Source organism: Dermacentor andersoni, chromosome 6 (genome assembly GCF_023375885.2).
Source record: "Dermacentor andersoni chromosome 6, qqDerAnde1_hic_scaffold, whole genome shotgun sequence".
In the NCBI taxonomy this organism is placed as follows: Eukaryota; Metazoa; Arthropoda; class Arachnida; order Ixodida; family Ixodidae; genus Dermacentor; species Dermacentor andersoni.
Genome location: NC_092819.1, coordinates 15,511,434 through 15,532,187, shown reverse-complemented (window position 1 = coordinate 15,532,187; position 20,754 = coordinate 15,511,434). Strand labels below are relative to the sequence as shown.

The window sequence follows — 20,754 nt, the reverse complement described above, 5'->3', positions numbered from 1 at the left end:
CGTTGTCCTCATTATACCACCTATGGTTTCAGATGGGTCACGAAACGTAAAGAAAAGGTCACGAGCTCCATCCCAGCCACGGCGACCGCATTTCGAAAAGGCCGAAATGCCAGAACGCAGGCGTATCTAGATTTAAACAACCGTACGGGGTCAATACAATCTCAAATCCTCCACTACTATGTGCCTCATAACCATGTTGTTGTTCTGGCACGTGATACTTATCAATTGCTTTTTTTTCCCTTTAGGAAACAGAAAGAAGACCGTGGAGGGGAATAGAGCGCACCATGAATGAATGAATTCTGGGATTTTATGTGCGAAAACCACGATTTGACTATAACGGACGCCGTAGTGGGGGACTCCGGATTAATTTTGACCACCAGGTGAACATTAAAGTCGCCCAAATGCACAGTACATGGCCGTTTTTTGCATCTCGCCCCCATAAAAATACGGCCGCCGCGGCAGGGTTCTGATGCCGCAACCTCGTGCTTAGCAGTGAAACAACATAGCCGCTAAGCCACCATGGGGGGTAGCCCACCATCAGAGTCTTCCGTTATATGGTGAGGCACAAGTGATCTCCCATGTAATTCGTGTATATGGCGAAACCACCCCTACACGTTTAACGAGTTACAACGGTGGCTATGGTGTTGGGCTACTAAGCACGAGGTTGCGGGATCGAAGCCCTGCCACGGCGGCCACATTTCGACGGGGGCGAAATGCGAAAACATCCGTGTACTTTTTCAGCATGCACTTAACTCTATAGATTTAGGTGCATGTTAAAGAACCACAGGTGGTCCAAATTTGTGGAGTCCTCCACTACAGCGTGCCTCATAACCACAAAGTGGTTTTGGAACGTAAATCCCCATGATGTACCGTGTTACAAGGGGCGTGCAGTGAAAGGAGCTGTGTGGCAAGTCAGGTGACAAAGAGGCTATCTTGGCGATAGTTACGCTGAACTGTGTGCCCTTACAGTAGCACAAGAATGCTTGCACATTCAGCATATCTCTGAGCCCGACACTACACTAGGTGTGCTGTCTTAAAATGGGCGCCTTTATACTCGCGAAATATTTCCCGTTTCTTCGAAACGTGATGTTCTTCGGCATGCACGGAAAACCCACCGCCTCGAGACATTTCTTGAAAAGCGCTTCGGGGGCCTTGTTCTGAACAAAAACGGGCTTACTTGAAGCTCATGGAAGCCCGGCAACTGCTTGGTGACGACGACGGCATGGCGACATCGCTTTCTTGGCCGGTCAGGTCGCGTCCCGTCGTCACTGGACCGTAACGCTAAACCCAGTGCCCCGCACGCCGGCAATTCTTGTTTGCTGAAGACAGGGCGCGTGCACGCGTCGTTTGCTGCGCGACGTCGTCGCCGAGGCGACCGGCTGTTCCCCGCCCTCGACCTCTCCCTATCATAGCCGGTGCCCCGAGGCCATGCGGCGATGCAGATGCATGCTCCACCCGTTCGATCGTACGTGTGTGTGTGTGTACACATATGTGTTCGTAAGGTGCACACAGGAGAACGACGGCGATAGCGTGGGTTGTGAGCGCGGATGGCTATTTTCACTCGAGAGATGCACACGCGAGGGCGGTCCGGCACATAAACGTGACTGGAAGTTATGAGGACAGCGTGATTCACCGCTATGGCCAAAACTCGCCTCTGGGCGTGCTATTTGGTCTATGCGTATCCCATGTATCAGAGCCACCGAACGAATTGTTGGATCTTTGTGAAAGCGCGGGTCCCATCCTCTAAAGTCTTAACACAGGGCCGTGCAAGAGCCTTACAGTTTTTATCTGTTTGTTTATTTCTTTGGTAAGGCGCCATATCTGCAGATGTAATATGCGTGCGCATTTCAATACAAGGGGCCCTATAACGTAATACTATTCCAATCTGTTTTGGTCCAATCTCCTAACGTCAAATTTACGTAACCGCTCACGCAAGCATCGGGCGGTGGCCCGCAGCGTTGTCTGAAGAGGTCAAACAGTTTCCTGCTATATAGAAGGCCACTTTTGTTTGCTTTGAAAACGAATATAATTACCTATAGATTGAGGAGTTGTTCTTATCTGATTGTCTCATAAGAGGCGAGAAGCACGCTGAAGTGGAGAGGGTTTCGGTGGGGCCGAGCCAGCGCAGCGAAAATAGATAACCAGATGAAGAAGGTGGTGCCGGTGTCTGCGATTGGTCCGTTTCCCGTTACTTAGCGTGTGGTGGCTGGTCGAAAATTGTGGCGGCATGCAATGGAAGGTTAAGAATGCCGCTAAAATGGATCTCCAGTAAAGGAGAGTTGCCAGAGTGATGTCGTATGCATGCCGAAAGGGCTCGATAACGTTATACTGCCACGCAAGAAGTTTATTATACGCAAATAAAACCATGCTCCCTGGCAGGTGCGAGTAGCGAGTGTGTGAGCGATTGGCGGGCAGCCATTTTCTATTCCTTTAGTAACGGGGCAGTCTCTGGATATGCAGAAGAAAAGTCAGTTTTGTTCGGCATGTTAATGCATCTTTAACGCGTACTCGTCAATTTAACGTGGCGAGCTTTCGCGGTTTTATGACGTCGCGTGACAGGCAGGCGAAGAGGGTGCAGCTCCAAAACATTTTACCAATAGCAGAGGGCTAGTGGGGAGAAGGCGTCGAATTAGGAATAATTTTTTGATAGATTTAATGATGGATACTCGGTGTGTACACGTCATATCAGATCGGGAACTATCACCGTTTTCGTGACATCGTCTGACAGACAGGCGAAGTTGCGGGAGGCCCGAAAATTTTTTGACCACTCGTGCACGACTGATTGCAGAATTGGAATAGAAAAGTTTCGAATAGTTTTACGTTATAGCACCCAATTACGTAACACAATCAACAAACACGAGCGCTGTTGCAAGGGGGCCCGAGTAACTAGAAATGAACTTGCTTAAGACACACTGGTGGGCAGTATGCAGGATGCAGTATGGCTGCGCTCTTCGACACAAAGACGCAACACAGTGAACATCGTTCGCGTTTGTTCCCTGTGTTGCGTCCTTGTACCTAAACGCGCTGGCATATTACATCATGATTAACCAACTATCCCGCCAGTATGTCTTAAGCAAGTTCATATCTGCAGAGCATCTTTACTTTAATGTTTACATAGACAGGTTTTAAAGAAGATACGGTTTCGCACTCTGAAACATCCCACTAAATTTAGTGAGTAACAAAGATAATTGCAGTTTCGGCAGTCTGGAAATATACAGGTCCCTCAAGCTGGAGGAAAGATTTTTAATACGCAGTAATAGCATTGTCTGATAAAGGAATTGTACTCCTAAGCGTACAGGATGAGGTATACGCAAGCGGATTGTTTCCTATATTTGAACACATCAAAAACGTATCTATAGTTAAATATAGGAACAAAATCATTTTATTTCCTCGGCAAACATTGGTTACAAAAACGTGTACTTGGAAATTTTCGCAGATCACGAGGACACGGGGCGGATAAAATATTTTGCATAGCTATGTTCTTTATATATGGTCGATTAGTGGATTATGTGGTGCTATTAAGTTAGGAAATTCTTAGGCACATGATGAAGTCAGATGACTCAAAATATGAGTAATAGCAGATCTCTGTGAGCTGCCATCGCGGTGCAGATCAGCGCATGTTAGCCTAACGTGAAAATCACCGTAGCCTGGCCTACAGGGCAACCGTAGCCATTATCACAGTCGCCTTTGCTGCGAACGTCCAGCTCGCTACGCTTAAGAGAGCAGGGAGATCAAAATGGCAGCTTTCCCTTTGCTTTCTTTAAATTCATGTAGTGTTTTCATCGAGCATAGAACGACATGCCGAATGATTCTGTAAGATATGTGTGGAGGAAAAGTAACCTTTAAGCGCTTTAAATGAAATTATGTGCTTTGTGTGCGTAAATTTTGCGAAGGTCTAAGAAACACTCGCTTTACACAAGGTAAGACGTTCTCTTTTATACTCAGGCGATAGCTTGCAAGTCGAAACTGGGTCTTCTATTTTTGTTCTTTCTGTTAACACCATCCTCGTCATTATGCCCTGGTTGTCGTCTGGCCACCTCTTTTTCGACCCATAACATACGACGAAGAAAAATAAAACACCACGAACTGAACTCCTCCTAGCTCTAATCGGCAAGGCGAAGCTCACAGTCGGACGAGCTAACCATTGAGCCGTGTTCAGAACGTCAAGTTCGGTTGATTGTTTTTACTGATTAAGCTTCGTTGTAACGTTATGGGCCACGTGAATAATTAAGTTGTCACGGGTGGACTTGTGCACACGATTGTATTAACTTTATTTGCACGTAATATTTGTTTCTGTTCCTTTGATCGGTGTTAGAGTAACTTTCACCATGTCTAGCCTTCTATGAAAAGCTGTTCTTACTTTATTCGCCTCCTTCAGTGGCCTTGCGTTGTTTGATTCTTCTAGTCCGCATCCCTTTTGTTTTCTTCGCAACCTTTCCAATTTTATTCTTATTAAACATGTCTTTCTCTTTCTTTCTCGGTGACTCATCAATTTTACATTTCTTGTTTCACATAATGGTTACAGCGTTTTGTCAAAATTGAAATACAGTATATAAATTACTAGTCCTCATTCAACTGCACCTTTCAGCCATCTATCACGTAACATTGTTCGTTTTTAATATTATTTTCTTTTTTAATCTTGTCTAAACATGGTATTGTATTTAAGAAGCGAGAATTCACACCTGTCGTGGCTTCTGCTTTCAGTGTTGAAGGTCTGTTTGACGGCTATTGCATGGAGAATGAAGAAGCGCGGAACGCGAACAACTGTGTCTGTCAGCTCAGCACAAGCAACAAAATATCGCTGCCAAAACCTTTGAACTTGATTTCTTTTTTCCCCTTCCGCCAAGTTTATGCGTCCGAGGAGCACGCAAACAAGGAAAGGGTGATGCGTAAATCTAATCTTCGCCATATCGTCGGTAGCGGGTAAAAGAAAATTCAAACGATGACCTCTCGCCAATCCCAGTGCAGAGAGGACGCCGTGTCAGTACGCAGGGTGTTGTATGAGATGGCCTGACCAGAGATCTCTTGCCGTGGTCCAAGAACCCAATACAAACTCCGACGCCTACCCCAGATAGGCGTTGCACTGAGCAGACTTGTAGTTGTGTTGAAATAAAATCGCTATGTGCGTCCTTCTTCTCCACTATAAAACAGTCCCGGACACCTCCAACAACGCCACAATAAACGCAGACTCGCTAGCCGTAGCCCGTTGCTGTTCCAACTTGTTTTCTGTTTAGCTTGCTTTTGGGTGGAAGAAATTGAAGTGAATGAAGGGGAAGTAACCGACAGGGACTCCCGGGACAGCCGTTTCCAGAAGCTTTATTGCATGGCTTTTGTGTTGACCGCATGGACAGCAATTCAGGCTGGATAAAGCGGGTGCGTGTCTGGCTGCTTGGTTTTCGGTGTTAAATTTTTTTACCGTGTTATACCCAGCAATATTTGCTCGTGGAAATGCCGCCAAGAAGGTTGCATCGAAAACACATTAAAAGAGAGCCTGTCGATTTGAGGGTAGCGACGTATTTCTGGCTTTCGTGCTGGGGCATGCGGACCAAAAGGAGAGCAGAATACGGTATTTCCAGATAATGTAAAAAGCGATGGCGTAATGATGTCTTTGACGAAGGAATGGACCTTTACAGGCTACAAGAAGGACCAAGCAAACAATTTGGTGCTCTATTCAGAATTACTGCGCCATTTCTTTAATTACTTGCACATACAACAAACTGAGAGCTTCGTCATTTTGTGAGACAGCAGTTCCGCATCTTCAACTTTCTTTTTTAACATCTACCACAAAGATGCTGTCGGCTTCATGACACCTTATTCTTTAATTACGCTTTTTCTCTATGCTCATTTTGGTTTTTCTGCATTATTGCCGACAAATGACTTTCTCGCTGTTGACCGTGTTCACAGTCTTCATTTTTTTCTATTCTCATTCTGGCCTTGTCAGTGTTTCCTCCTCGCGCAACGCACATTTGTCTTCTTTTTATCTCACCAAGGAATCAGTCAAAATGCCTTAAACTTCTGTCACCGCATTCTCACTTTAGGTTCCGAGAGGAAAGTACACAAAGCAAGAAATGTCGAAGCTAAATAAACTGATGTTCCTCTGCCTGCGGTCGCACGTTGCAGTGGAGACTTGCAGTGGGCTGTACGCCAGAGATATCGGGAATATTAGCGCTATTTTTATGGCTTCCTCGTATGGAGGTCATTTCTCCGGTTGCCCAATCACGTCGAATAAGCTCCTGAAACGGCGATGAGCTTACTCACACGACAAAGTAGCTTTTTACCGAAACGGGCCAACGCCGTCCAGGACGCGATGCATAAGAACAGCGGCATTTACGATTACATGAGGTTGTAAAACAAAGCATTCTTTGCCTCATACCAAGCGCTTTGTGGTAGGTGAGTAGGTGAGTAGCTTTTTGTCTCGCCTCACTTTCGGCCTTTTCGATAAAAGAAAAATAAGAAAAACCGTGTCCAATTCTGCAATCGAACCTCAGTCTTCCGATGCTCTAACCATCAGGATGGAATTTTTTTACTAAGGACGATAGGTTACAATCATTTATTTGTCTTTATTGCCTCATTTGGCGCATAATACAGAAACATTTACAATTTTATTATATAATTATTATTGCCAGGCCATTCTTGGCCGACATTTATGATATGCAACTGACTAGTTCCTACCAAGCTCCAATCGGTTTGCAGTGATGCAGAGCCCTCTCAAGATTGAAGTCAGACAAAGCCTGCGTAGCCGAACGTGGTAGCTGCTCCCAGAGCAATCAGAGCAGCCACGTGATCCGCGTTTCTGTCCAATCACGCTCACGCTCTTGAGTTGAAGGTGGGAGCGCCTCCGAGCGCTCTGAGCAGGAGCGCGACGCTCTGAATGAACCGGGCGAGTGTGTTCAGAGCGCTCCACTCTTTGCTTCAATATTTCCAACCTGGTTTCAGAAAGCACCGTTCAAGTGGAACAGCTCTCCTGGCTCAAAAAGAAATTATTATAGATGCATTCAGTCATCAACATCTGGCATTGGGCATATACATTGATTTCTCCAAGGCTTTCGACGCAATGAATCATTGCATCATTCTTAATAACTTCGCATAGTATGGTGCGCAAAAAAGCGACCTTCAGCTTCTTAAATCTTATCTTTCAAACAGAGTGAAATTCGTAGATATTGATAGTGAGACATCTGCGAGAGAGCCAGTTATTGCTTGTGTGCCACAAAGAAGCATTTCGGGGCCACTGCAATTCTTGGTTTACGTAAATGACATTCTTCGCTGCACAGATAATGCTACATTTGTTCTGTACGCTGATGAGAGGACAGTTGTAACTACAGGTAACTTATAAACAGATGTAGAAAAAAAGGCGAACAAGACACTGTCTGATTTAGAAATATGAGCCGCGGCAAACTGTTTAAATGTAGACCCCAAGAAAACAAAGGTAATTTTGTACACGCCTAGCGTTGACAAACCTCATGAATATATTTCTGGAATCACAGCAGTTAGACGTGGTTAACTCTGTTAGCACCGTTGCAGTGCATTTCTCAAAGTACCTAACTTGGAATGAGCACGACGTTGAATGCCTCCAATCCAGAATGTCATCTGCCATTGGTGCCATTGCTCGAATGCTACGCATTCTCCCTACTAAGATAAAAATTGTGCTATACAACGCTTTAGTCGTACCCCGCATGCAGTATTGCGCCATGGTTTGAGGCACAACTGGTGTGACAAATCTGCGCAAGTTACATTTGATACAGAAGAGAGCCGTAAGTTACATAGCTAGTGTACATTATCCAACAAAACATCGTACCCAACACAAGCTCTTCTTCCAAAATATAAAAATTCTTCCTGTGTTTTGTTCTTACAGCTATAGGCTGAAATGTTATTACAAAGCTTTCGTTATATTTTATATTGTTTGTACAATTCAGCTTGCAGAACTACAAGCAAATACTAGTATTTGTAAGACTGGACATAAGTAAACATAGTTCGTACCCACCCCTAGAAGTTCTTATGACGAACTATCTTCGTCTATCACCCCACATTTGCTACTAAACTCGTTAAATCGTGAACACCTAGATCCTTCCTGTAACTCACACTCTCTCATTAAACTTTTTTTCATCTTAGTTATTCGTAGGACTACAATAAGCCACTTATAGTGTCTCCATTCGTCTTGAGCTCAGCTGTTCATGCTCATGCCATATCATGCTCATGCGTAATTTTGCTTATTTAGCGTATTTGTCACCTTTCTCCTGTGTTACTCGATGCTCTGTAATGCCACCCATAATGCTGTATAATTAATTTTTCATGTATGTCTGGTCATCATCATCTTGCTGTATTGTAAGGATCAGGACCTCGCTAAGCTATTCAAGCTTTAACTCATTTACTGCCCCTTATGAAAGAAAATAAATTGGTTGATTGTGTGATTGATTGATTGATCCACCGAATGTATAAAGCACCGTAAGAGCACTACACAGCGCTGGAATTTGACCAGACGAATGTACCATAAAATTACAATGTTATCCCGAATTTCCTCTTGGTGAGGTCAAACGAGGGGTGCGGAGAAACGCACTTACAGGTTTTGCATATCGTCAGTTGCTTGAGTCATAGTGGTACAAGTTTGTCTCGCCTACAATAATGTGATATATTCTCGGATGTTGCTACTCGACCAATTCGTTTGTATTTCCGAGGATTAGGCTACAATTGCGCGTATACTTCTCTAGCGGCCACGCCAACTAGCTATCTGAGACAATTTTAGCGTATGTCATGAGCCAGTTTCTACCATACTTCTCTCGTTGCGGCGAGTGCTTCGAGACTCTTTGTTAGACTACATCGCCTTCGGGATGGGCTCATATTCCCCAGTTCTTTCATCGTAACGGCTAAAGGTACGAAGACGACTTGCGACATTGCACTGCCTTCTGGGTATACCGAAGTTTTAACGCAACAGACTGCAACGTTTCTTCGACGGAGAATAAAATATTAGTTACCATACCATTGCATGCACGGTTAGGTCACACACAGCTGTACGTCTTACGCAACCACCTTAATTCATCTAGTGAAGCGTTGCAGAACTCCAAGATATATTCGATAGTTAGCTAGCGTTGAAATGCTTCACATACCATCTTTGCCCACAGCGCGTTCAATACGCTTTCTTTTTTTTCTATGCACCAACATAACGGTCGTCGATCTCGCACGCACATGATATAGCAATCAATAAACTAACAAGTTCACTGTAGGCTTCGCCAATGGACCTATGAGACATGCTGGAAACCGTAAGCGATCTGTGCTGAGGGTAGGAGAGAGAGGAAAAATTGACCACCCTTCCACTACTGTGAAGAGGGACACAAACGAAGGTCGGGATCCGCGGCTCTTCGTTGTGGTAACGCCTCGGCTTCGCGCTCCCTCACGGCGAAGTCGGCATGTCGACGACGAGCCCTTTCTCGAACGAGTTCCCGCGGCGTTCATCAAACCCTGCATGTTCCTCGGCTGAACGCATGATGCCCGCTCTCGCTGCCGTTCCTTCAACGCAGCCTACGGTTCGGCAGACGAACCAAACGCGGCCTCCCCAGCTGACTGCTGGGCCCGAATTGGCGGCAAATGCCAGGCGCGAGGCGAGCGAACACGCGATCACACCCTTTCCCTCCTCCGGAGGGAGGTGACGCCTGTGGTTGGCTCGCGCCTTGCACTGCGTCTACTTCTTCATGCTTCTCTGCTTCTCATGCTTCATACTTCTCTAACCCTACAGCTAGAATAGAACTGGCAGAATTTCCAAGTTAATCAACAAGCGTTAGACAACTGACATAAGGTAATATATTATGGATAGAATTGAACATGCTCTCAGGAACGGAGGAAGCATAAAAGCAGTGAAGAAGAAACTAGGAATAAGCAAGAATCAGATGTATGCGTTAAGAGACAAAGCTGGCAATATCATTACTAATATGAGTGAGATAGTTCAAGTGGCTGAGGAGTTTTATGAGATTTATACAGTACCAGTGAAACCCACGACGATAATGGAAGAGAGAATAGTCTAGAGGAATTTGAAATCTCACAAGTAACGCCGGAACAAGTAAAGAAAGCCTTGGGAGCTATGCAAAGGGGGAAGGCAGCTGGGGAGGATCAGGTAACAGCAGCTTTGTTGAAGGATGGTGGGCAGATTATTCTAGAAAAGCTGGCCACCCTGTATACGCAATGCCTCATGACCTCGAGCGTACCGGAATCTTGGAAGAACGCTAACATAATCCTAATCCATAAGAAAGGGGACGCCAAAGACTTGAAAAATTATAGACTGATCAGCTTACTGTCCGTTGCCTACAAAGTATTTACTAAGGTAATCGCAAATAGAATCAGGAAAACCTTAGACTTCTGTCAACCAAAGGACCAGGCAGGATTCCGTAAAGGGTACTCAACAATAGACCATATTCATGCTATCAATCAGGTGAAAGAAAAATGTGCGGAATATAACCAACCCTTATATGTAGCTTTCATTGATTACGAGAAAGCGTTTGAGTCAGTCGAAACCTCAGCAGTCATGGAGGCATTACGGAATCAGGGTGTAGACGAGCCGTATGTAAAAATACTGAAACATATATATAGCGGCTCCACAGCCACCGTAGTCCTCCATAAAGTAAGCAACAAAATCCCAATAAGGAAAGGCGTCAGGCAGTGCGATACGATCTCACAAATGCTATTCACAGCTTGTTTACAGGAGGTATTCAGAGACCTGGATTGGGAAGAATTGGGGATAAGAGTTAATGGAGAATACCTTAGTAACTTGCGATTCGCTGATGATATTGCCTTGCTTAGTAACTCAGGGGAACAATTGCAATGCGTGCTCACTGACCTGCCGAGGCAAATCAGAAGGGTGGGTCTAAAAATTATTCGCAGAAAACTAAAGTAATGTTTAACAGTCTCCGAAGAGAACAGCAGTTTACGGTAGGTAGCGAGGCACAGAAAGTGATAAGGGGATACATCTACTTGGGGCAGGTAGTGACCACGGATCTGGATCATGAGACTGAAATAATCAGAAGAATAAGAATGAGCTGGGGTGCGTTTGGCAGGCATTCTCAGATCATGAACAGCAGGTTGTCATTATCCCTCAAGAGAAAAGTGTATAACAGCTGTGTCTTACCAGTACTCACGTGCGGGGCAGAAACCTGGAGGCTTACGAAAAGGGTTCTACTTAAATTGAGGACGACGCAACGAGCTATGGAAAGAAGAATATTGGGTGTAACGTTAAGGGATAAGAAAAGAGCAGATTGGGTGAGGGAACAAACGCCAATTAATGACATCTTAGTTGAAATCAAGAAAAAGAAATGGGCATGGGCACGACATGTAATGCGGAGGGAAGATAAGCGATGGTCATTAAGGGCTAGGGTCTGGATTCCAAGGGAAGGGAAGCGTAGCAGGGGGCGGCAGAAAGTTAGGAGGGCGGATGACATTAAGAAGTATGCAGGAACGGCATGGCCACGATTAGTACATGACCGGAGTAGTTGGAGAAGTATGGAAGAGGCCTTTGCCCGGCAGTGTGCGTAACCAGGCTGACAATGATGATGATGACTTCCTCATGCATATAAAATTCCGCTTTAAAACTCGTGTATTATGAACTGACAGTGGCTGCCGTGTACGTGGAATGTGAATTACGCCAGCAGAGAAAACATGTTTCTTTATGTTGCACACCTTCACCCTGCCAGTTAAAACGTGGCTTCAGGAAAAAGACTATATGTACCTTGGAATACAAATTGTAGACTTCGCAATGAACCCGAGATAATAGAACATTGCTTTATTGTTTGTCGTGACGCATTTCAGTTTTAGGACATTTTACAAACAACTAGCAAACAAAAAGAATCTTCCTCTCACATCTAATGGTACCTGCTTCCTTCCTTTCAAAAAGACAGCGAGTAATACGCCATCTGATTTGTTTATGTTAGTAGGACTTCATTCATTATGGAGAATCCATATTATCGACAAACATGCTGAGCCACCTCGCTCGACAAGGTCTGTCTTTCAAGAAGAATTTGGATGCTTGTGTTTGTTTGCTCGAATTTCGAACTTTCATTGGACTGCGTACCATGTGTGCATGTTTTTCGGATGTATATTCAAATGCAATGTAACAATTTTGGATTGACACTACTCATAATTCAATGCAGTACGTAAAGAAAAAACTGGAAGTGGCTGAATCGGTTAGCGTGCTGGTCTCGCAACGCGGAGGTCGGTGGTTCGAATTCACAGTCCAACAAGCAATTTTGACTGTTGCGTGACTTGGGTTTTCTTCGTACGGCAACACCAACACCGACGCCGAAACGAGTGAGGCAGTACAAGCTTCGCTTGAAAAAGCATGAATCACAGGCAGGATCATCAATATATTCGCATACTTACCAGCGATGTTCAGCGACAGTCCCTGGCATCTGTTCTAGCGCACCTTGACAGTAGACCATTGTCCCTCGACACGATTTTCACATGTCGCCGACAGAAGACATCGCAGGTGAAGGCGACAAAGGGACTACTTCGGTTTTTGAAAGAGACTGGATTGGAGAAGCGGCTGTGAGAGTGATGTCACGTACCATGCCAGATTGATGGACTCCAACGGACGATGTGTGTGTGCTGTGCTATGTGCTCTCTCTCCCTCTCCCCCTTACCCATCTTTAATATCCCCCATCCTTCTCCCATGTGTAGGGTAGCAAACCGGTTAAGCTAAACTGGTTAACCTCCCTACCTTTCCTTCTCCACTTTTTCCTTCCTTCCTTACCAGCGATGCATACCGCGCCGAAGCAAGTCATCATAGTTATTGAATACAAGGCTCATGCCTGAAGCTGTAAAGAGGCACTTGCAAATGCGTTTTTGCCCCAGTCAACGTTGTATTGCAGGTAACTGCAGGAAGACAAGAAGGCTGATTTAACAGTTATTCCTTTGAGAGCTGCATAACGGTAGGGATTAGCGAATACCTGGAAACGCAGCTACGGACGCCCTAATTTTCTAGGGCCTCAGTATTCATGCGACAGGCTTTCGTAAATGCTGCTTGCTACTGCACGTTCGTATGCGTGGAGGTTGTTTCGCCTACCCCGTGCACTGCCTCGATTTTACCTACACGTTTCTCCCCCACAGTGCTAGGTGGCCAAGATCATTTGTGTATAACCTCCGCCTTTCTATTTACCGTCTTTCTAACATTCTCAGTAAGCTTTCATTCCTGTAACTTCCCTTAGCTTCAGCCTTCAGTATCGGAGCAGCACGTTTAAGGCCGCAAATGCTGACACCTGTCCGGACTTAAGCGGTTGCGATTTCTGCAACTGACAACAAAGCTGTAGGGCTTGCGCGCGCGTCGCGTTATTGCGTGAATTCCTTTTCTCCTTTATTTCTGTTATCCTTTCTTTCCTTCTATCAGCTTTTATTTCCTTTACCACTTTTCCCAGCACAGGGTAGTCAGCTGGTGTTCACACTGGCTAACGTCCATGTATACCCCTCTCTTTTTTTCTTCTCCTTCCTTTAGCATAATATTCCATTTTTATTGTAGGGACAGACGGCTTATCAAAATAGGGGGACTGCAAAAGGTATCGAAATTCGATAAAGTGTTAATCAATTTTCGCTTATGATAATTTATTGCTTTAAGTGAAAATGCCGGGTTGCATTTGACGTAATGGCGCCAAGAAACATGACACTATTGCGCGCAATCAGGACTGCTACCTCTTATAACACCCCATCGCGTTTGTTGGAGTCCGAAAACCTATGCATTATAGGGCCTAGCAGGGCGCGAGCAGCAGGTGAAGGGAGAGAAAGAGAACAAAAAGCAATGCGGAAAGGTTAAACAGGCGCACGTCTGTTTTGCTATCCTGCTCTGTGAAAGTTGGGGAAAAGAGGTGCAAAGAGATTTTAAAAAAAGGCGGAAAGAGAGAGCACAAGTTACGCGCACACTTGAAGGAGTAAGCCGAGACAGTACGTCGCCGGCGACCTGCCGTATACTGTAGTACCAGCTTTGTTGCTTTCGGCGCCAGCGCCGCGCAGAAATGACCAAGCCTGTGTAAAGACACTTTAAGAGTGAGTCTATGACATGCTTTGTAGGTTATGACTATAAAAGAGAGAAATAACTACTGCCGTTTCAGCTCTGTCATGATGATAATCGAAATGACATCTAAAGCACGAGCCGCGTGGAGACGCACTCACGTGTGGTACGAGTCATCGGGCTGATACAAGTCGAAGTCGAGGAAGACGACTTGCGCCCTCTCGATGCCTTCGCCGCTGAAGTGGTAAGTGCAGCGGGTGTCCGCGGGGTATCCGTCAGGGTAGCCGGGGCTCGAGAACGTCCCGTTTCTTGACGCTGTGCTACTGAACAGCTGGTCGCAGCCGGACCCTGGAAGATGCGGGGCAACGCATGTTGGTGAGATAACTAGCGCTAAAATAACAGCAAGCAATGTAGCGATCGAAAAATTGGAGGTTGCACCGACACGCCCGATATCTATCATGTACAGAGCGAGAGAACTGCACTATACTAAGCAATTACCATGTATAGAAAGCGCCCGCCAGGTATTAAGCAAACCTCTTGCAGGGTCTATTGGGGGAAGCTATAGTAACGAAGCGAAAGGCAAAGAACAAAATTTACTATGATAACGTTACGTAACTTCACAGTAACGTAACAAAGTAATGGTGTCTGTTTTTTAGATAATGAGAGAATCCAAACTTCGAAATGTTTCCAATCAACCTAAAACTGGTGTTTTAGGTGCCAAAACCACGATTTGACCATGAGGCAAATGTCAGAAAGAACGTCAGTCGTTCATCATTATATATATATATATATATATAGATATATATATATATATATATATATATATATATATATATATATGATGAACGACTGACGTTCCTTCTGACATTTGCCTCATCAACCTCCCTAATGAAATGATCTCCTCAATGAAATGGCCCTCAGTCCCCAGTGGCTGCGGAGCACTTGACCATGGCAGCGGTCAGACTTGCAACGCAGCAGAGGGTGCTAAGAATATCTGGGTCCGGACAGGCCGCCAATGGAAACTCAGCCTTGCCACGTTCAACACCCGAACCCTCTCTAGTGAGGCAAGCTTAGCAGGACTCTTCGAAGAACAATCAGACATTGGTTGGGATATTATCGGCCTTAGTGAGATTAGAAGGCCTGGTGAGGCTCACACATTGCTGAATAACGACCATGTCCTCTGCTATAGAGGTCTCCCGGGGAAGAAGCAATACGGGATAGGATTCCTAATCCATAAAGACACAGCGGGCAACATTGACGAATTCTACAGCATCAACGAGAGGGTAGCAGTAGTCGTAATCAAACTCAATAAAAGCTATAGATTAAAGATAGTACAAACCTACGCTCCAACGTCCAGTCACGACGATGAGGAAGTAGATCAGTTTTATGTAGATGTTGAATTAGCGATGAGAAAAGTGCAAACGCGGTATACAGTAGTAATGGGGGACTTCAGTGCAAAAGTGGGGAAAAAGCAGGCGGGTGAACAGGCAATTGGCAACTACGGTGTCGACTCTAGAAGCGCTAGAGGTGAGATGCTGGTAGAATTCGCAGAAAAGAATAAGGTGAGAATAATGAAGACATTTTTCAGGAAACGTAGCAACAGAAAATAGACCTGGAAAAGCCCTAATTGTGAAACAAGAAATGAAATTGATTTCATACTTTCTGCCGATCCCAGCATAGTGCAGTATGTTCAAGTAATAGGTAGGGTAAAATGTAGTTATCATAGGTTAGTGAGGGCCAGGATCCACCTCAATTTAAACAGAGAAAGAGTAAAGTTGGTCAAGAAAGAACAGGTCAACTTAGAGGCAGTATGGGTAAAAGCAGACAAATTTAGGCTGGTAATTGCAAACAAATATGCAGCCTTAGAACAGAGAGATGATGATGATGACATAGAGGTAATGACGTAGTAGTTCTGCAGAAACCCGCAAGTTGGAGAGAAGTAATTAATAAAGGGAAAATCAGACATCCATTTGGGTTTCCTTCGGAGCAATTGCTACGAACGGGTGGATGTCTGATTTTCCCTTTATTAATTACTTCTCTCCACCTTGCGGGTTTCCGCAAAACTACTACGTCAAACACTTGCCTTTGCTTCGTGTGTTGTTGACAAATTCGACTTCGCCCTGCCATCTGCTAGCCGCCTGGTTAGCTCAGATGGTAGAGCGGCTGCCCCGGAAAGGCGGTGGTAACGGGTTCGAGTCCCGGACCAGGACTAATTTTTCTTCAACTCTGAGGCTTTTCTTTCGAGGAACCCGTATGGGTATGGGCGAACGGGTGGATGTCTGATTTTCCCTTTATTAATTACATAGAGGTAATGAATGAAAACGTAACGAGGCTGGCTTCAGAGGCAGCAATTGAAGTGGGATGCAAGGCATCAAGTCAACCAGTAGGCAAGAGAGAGAGAGAGAGAAAGGCAAAGGAAAGACAGGGAGGTTAACCAGAGATTATCTCCGGTTGGCTACCCTGTACTGGGGGAGGGGCAAGGGGATGCGATAGGTGAGAGAAAGAAGGATTAAAAAATAGAAAAAACCTACACACGCACGTACACGCACGTACACACGAACTGTTTCTGTGGGCACTGTCACGCAGCCCGCAAAGACGTTCCTAGTCTTACATAGTGTCACCGCAGAATCCTACGTCACACAGTGTACAGTCACAATCTGTCTAAAAGTCCCGTGTCTTTCAAGTACCGTAGCAGCGCCTTCATAGCGGATCGCGCTGATGTTCGCGTAGGCCAGTTTCCAAGGATCTTGTTTTCTGTCATTGGGCGTTTGTCTAGTTTGTCTAGGGTGGCTGAGAGGACTGCTCTTTGCGGGTTGAAACGAGAGCACTGACAAAAAAGGTGCTCGATTGTTTCATTGCACCCGCGGAAGTCACATAGTGGGCTGTTGGACATTCCGATAAAAAAAGAGTACGCATTTGAAAATGATACTCCAAGCCATGACGGACTAGAAGGGTGAAGCCACGTCGTGGAAGCTCGGGTGGAATACGGAGCTGTAAATTAGGGTCCAGGGTATGAAGGCGTGCTCTTGTGAACTCAGATGAAGTCCACTGAGCTAATGGCAGGTCACGCACAAGTGCGGAAAGTTTTGGCAAGCTCTCCCAAGTAACAAAGGACCTAATAAAGAAACGACAAAGAATGATAGTGTCCAACTTAAGAGATAAGATAGAATTCGTGGAACTGTCAAAACTGATCAACAAGGCGAAAGTAAGTGATATACGAAACTATAACGTGAGAAAGACTGAAGAAGACGTAAAAATTGGACGCCGCCTGAAATCAGTGAGGAGGAAACTTGGCATAGGCCAAACCAAGATGTATGCACTAAAAGATAAGCAGGGTAATATCAACAGCAATCTCAAAGATTTAATAAATGCAGCGGAAGAATTCTATACTGACCTTTAGAGTACCCAGAGGACTCAGGAGCGCTCTATTAAAAACAATAATGAACAGTATACAGAAACTCCTCCTATAACTAGAGATGAGGTCAGAAAGGCCTTGCAAGGCATGAAACAGGGAAAAGCGGCAGGAGAGGATGGAATAACAGTCGATGTAATCAAACATGGAGGAGACATAATGCTAGTAAAACTGGCGGCTCTCTATACGGAGTGTCTACCGACTGCAAGGGTCCTAGAAAACTGGAAAAATGCAAACATCACACTAATCCACAAAAGGGGCGATGTTAAAGAACTAAAAAATTATAGGCCCATTAGCTTACTCCCAGTATGATATAAAATATTTACCAAAATAATCTCCAATAGAATAAAGTCAACCAAGGGAACAGGCTGGCTTCAGGAAAGGTTACTCTACAATGGAGCACATGCATGTCATTACCCAGGTTATCAAGAAATCCGCAGAGTACAATAAACCTCTCTATATGGCTTTCATAAATTACGAAAAAGCATTTGATTCAGTAGAGATACCAGCAGCCATAGAGGCATTGCGTAATCAAGGAGTACAGACGGCTTACGTAAATACCCTAGAAAATATTTACAGAGATTCCACAGCCACCTTAATTCTACACAAGAAAAGTTGAAAGATACCTATAAGGAAAGGGGTCAGACAAGGAGACACAATCTCTCCAATGCTATTCACTGCGTGCTTAGAAGAAGTATTCAAGCAAATAAACTGGGAAGGCTTAGAAGTAAAGATCGACGGCGAATACCTCAACAATTTCGGTTTGCCGATGACATTGTTCTATTCAGCAATAATGCAGACGAGTTACAACAAATGATTCAGGACCTTAACAGGGAGAGTGTAAGAGTAGGACTGACGATTAATATGCAGAAGACAAAGATAATGATAAATAATCTGGCAAGGGAGCAAGAGTTCAAGATCGCAAGTCAGCCTCTAGAGTCTGTGGAGGAGTACGTTTACGTAGGTCAACTAATCACAGGGAACCCGGACCATGAGAAGGAAATTCACAGAAAAATAAAAATGGGTTGGATCGCGTACGGCAGGCATCGTGAGCTCTTGAATGGGAGCTTACCGTTATCATTGAAAATGAAAGTATGCAATCAGTGCATTTTACCGGTGCTGACATACGGCGCAGAGACTTGGCGGCTGACAAAGAAGCTTGAGAACAAGTTAAGGACCGTGCAAAGGGTGGTGGAACGACGAATGCTAGGCATAACTTTAAGAGACAGAAAGAGAGCAGTTTGGATCAGAGAGCAAACGGGCATAGACGATATTCTAATAGACATTATTAAAAAAAATGGCGCTGGGCAGGTCATGTAATGCGCAGACTAGATTACCGTTGGACCATTAGGGTAACAGGATCGGTACCAAGAGATGGGAAGCGCAGTAGAGGACGGCAGAAGACTAGATGCAGTGACGAAATTAGGAAATTTGCGGGTGCTATTTGGAATCGGTTGGTGCAGGACAGGAGTAATTGGAGATCGCGGGGTGAGGCCTGCGCCCTGCAGTGGACATGAATGGGCTGATAATATATATATATATATATATATATATGTGTACACGGTGTTCGCGGGCTACTGCGTAACACATAATACCAACGTGCAGACCACGCACTGTTTCCTCAAATATTTTCGCTCTATTTACTGTCGGTGCTTTTATTTGCGTGAGAATTTCTTTAAGAGCAGCTATTGCTAGTTTTCAGTTCTCTGTTGCCTGTTAGCTACTGTAATAAAAGTTAATGTTTCCACATGTAGCAAGGGTAAGCATCAAGGGAAGAAACTTTGGATAACTCAAGTGCAGAATCGTGTCCCTTCAGCCCCGCAAAAGCTCGTTTTTGCGGGGCTGGGCTTCGCAATCACTTCTTAAACCTCAGCCGATGCTTTCCATAGAAGTTGTGTTTCGACAGTGGAAGAACATTGCTTGAAAGCACGCGAAGGCGCACCGCACCCTCAGCGACGCGAATGGATAGACCCGAGATCGGTCTTCTATCTCGGTGAATGATCACCGAACACGTTAGCGCATCCGAAACTCTCTGCAACAACCAAGTCTCTTCTGTACCTCGGCCCGGCAGCATGGTCGGCATACTCTGGAAGAAAGGCTCACCCCAACGCCATTATGGCAGCCGAGAATGCTGAATAGGCAGCCAGTAATTAATTAACGAAGGCGCTCTATTCATAAAACAAAAGCGGCCCCTCTATAGCGTCTCGTGAAAAATTAGCGCGAACTGTCGCGCGCCGGCGACTGTGCTCGAAAGCCGGACGGTTACCGGCGCCAAAAATCGACTTTTCGTTTTCGTTTTTGGTAACCGCCGGTGTGCAGCTCGCTGGCGTACACTTTGGCAGCAGCTACAAGCCGAAAAAGTTCTGGACTTGATTTAAGGAAAAAGGCGACGTAGTTCCACGAGGTTTCAACATAGGCGGTTGAAATTCAAGACATCATTACGCGCCATCTTAAGTGTCCTCAAGAGGCACCTTTCTCGCGGATGACGTTCGAAGCCATGCAGTCAGGGCTCGGGCAGCGGCGTCTAGAATACGATTTTCAAAACGGACAAAGCAAGGCAAAACTACGTAAAAGATATTGGCTTGGAGGAGAGGCCTGGAAGCTATAAAGTTCTCTGCCGGTCTTTATTTTTTCTGGGTGTATGTGGTGTTCTTCACATTTTCTGCCGCTCGATATTATCGCGGACTTTCACCCTCGATACGCGCGGGATATCGCTTTGTGCAGGCATATTAACACTGGCATGCTACGAAAATACGCACGTTCAAGGAGAACATTGTCGTAAGTAACACGGTCGAGCGTGTTCTTCTTTAATAAATATTGTTTGCATCATTTGCGCACAATATTGCGCGCATAGCCGCAATATTCGTTCCGGGCTGTACTGCGAGCTTATAAATTGTGAAACTTGTTAATATTCAGACTTTCGAAAAAAAATGCTAGCGCTACGGACCGCTCTCGTAGCCTGAGTGCGCAGCCCTTATTCGTCGGCATTGCGCTCGTCGGCATTGTGCTGCAACGACATCGAGCGTAAAAGGGGGTACGTGGGGTGGAAGGTCCACGCTTAAACAAATCGCGTGATCGTAGGATCAAGACGACTTTTGATAATCAAGTTGAGTGGCTTTTAAAAGCCGGCTACCCTTGCTCGATGCTGACGTCAGTGGGGGAAACTTTGCTCCAGAAGATGAAAGGCAACAAAAAGCCTGAGGTGCGTGGGGAAGTAGACCGTAACGCTCGAAAAAAGGCACAAGTGATCCCGTACGTTCACAGGGTTAGCCACAACCTTAAGAAGGTGGCGAACAGGTATTGAGCACCTGTGGTCTTCTCCGCCGCGAACAAGCTGGCCGTGACGCTACGAACGGGTGTACAGTAT

At 45.3% G+C, this 20,754-nt stretch overlaps 1 protein-coding gene and 1 long non-coding RNA gene across 3 annotated transcripts in view; one reads left to right on the top strand and one right to left on the bottom strand.

The window, feature by feature from the left end:
* Positions 1–20,754, top strand: part of LOC140218935 (uncharacterized) — a 451,043-nt gene that overhangs the window by 247,761 nt on the left and 182,528 nt on the right. The gene's annotated exons all lie outside the window — the stretch shown is intronic.
* The window catches only part of LOC126521247 (suppressor of lurcher protein 1-like), a 170,764-nt gene that overhangs the window by 37,993 nt on the left and 112,017 nt on the right, over positions 1–20,754 (bottom strand). The window contains exon 9 of the mRNA XM_050169893.2: positions 14,137–14,323. Within this exon, the coding sequence (XP_050025850.1) occupies positions 14,137–14,323 (187 nt within the window). The remainder of the gene's footprint in view (positions 1–14,136; positions 14,324–20,754) is intronic.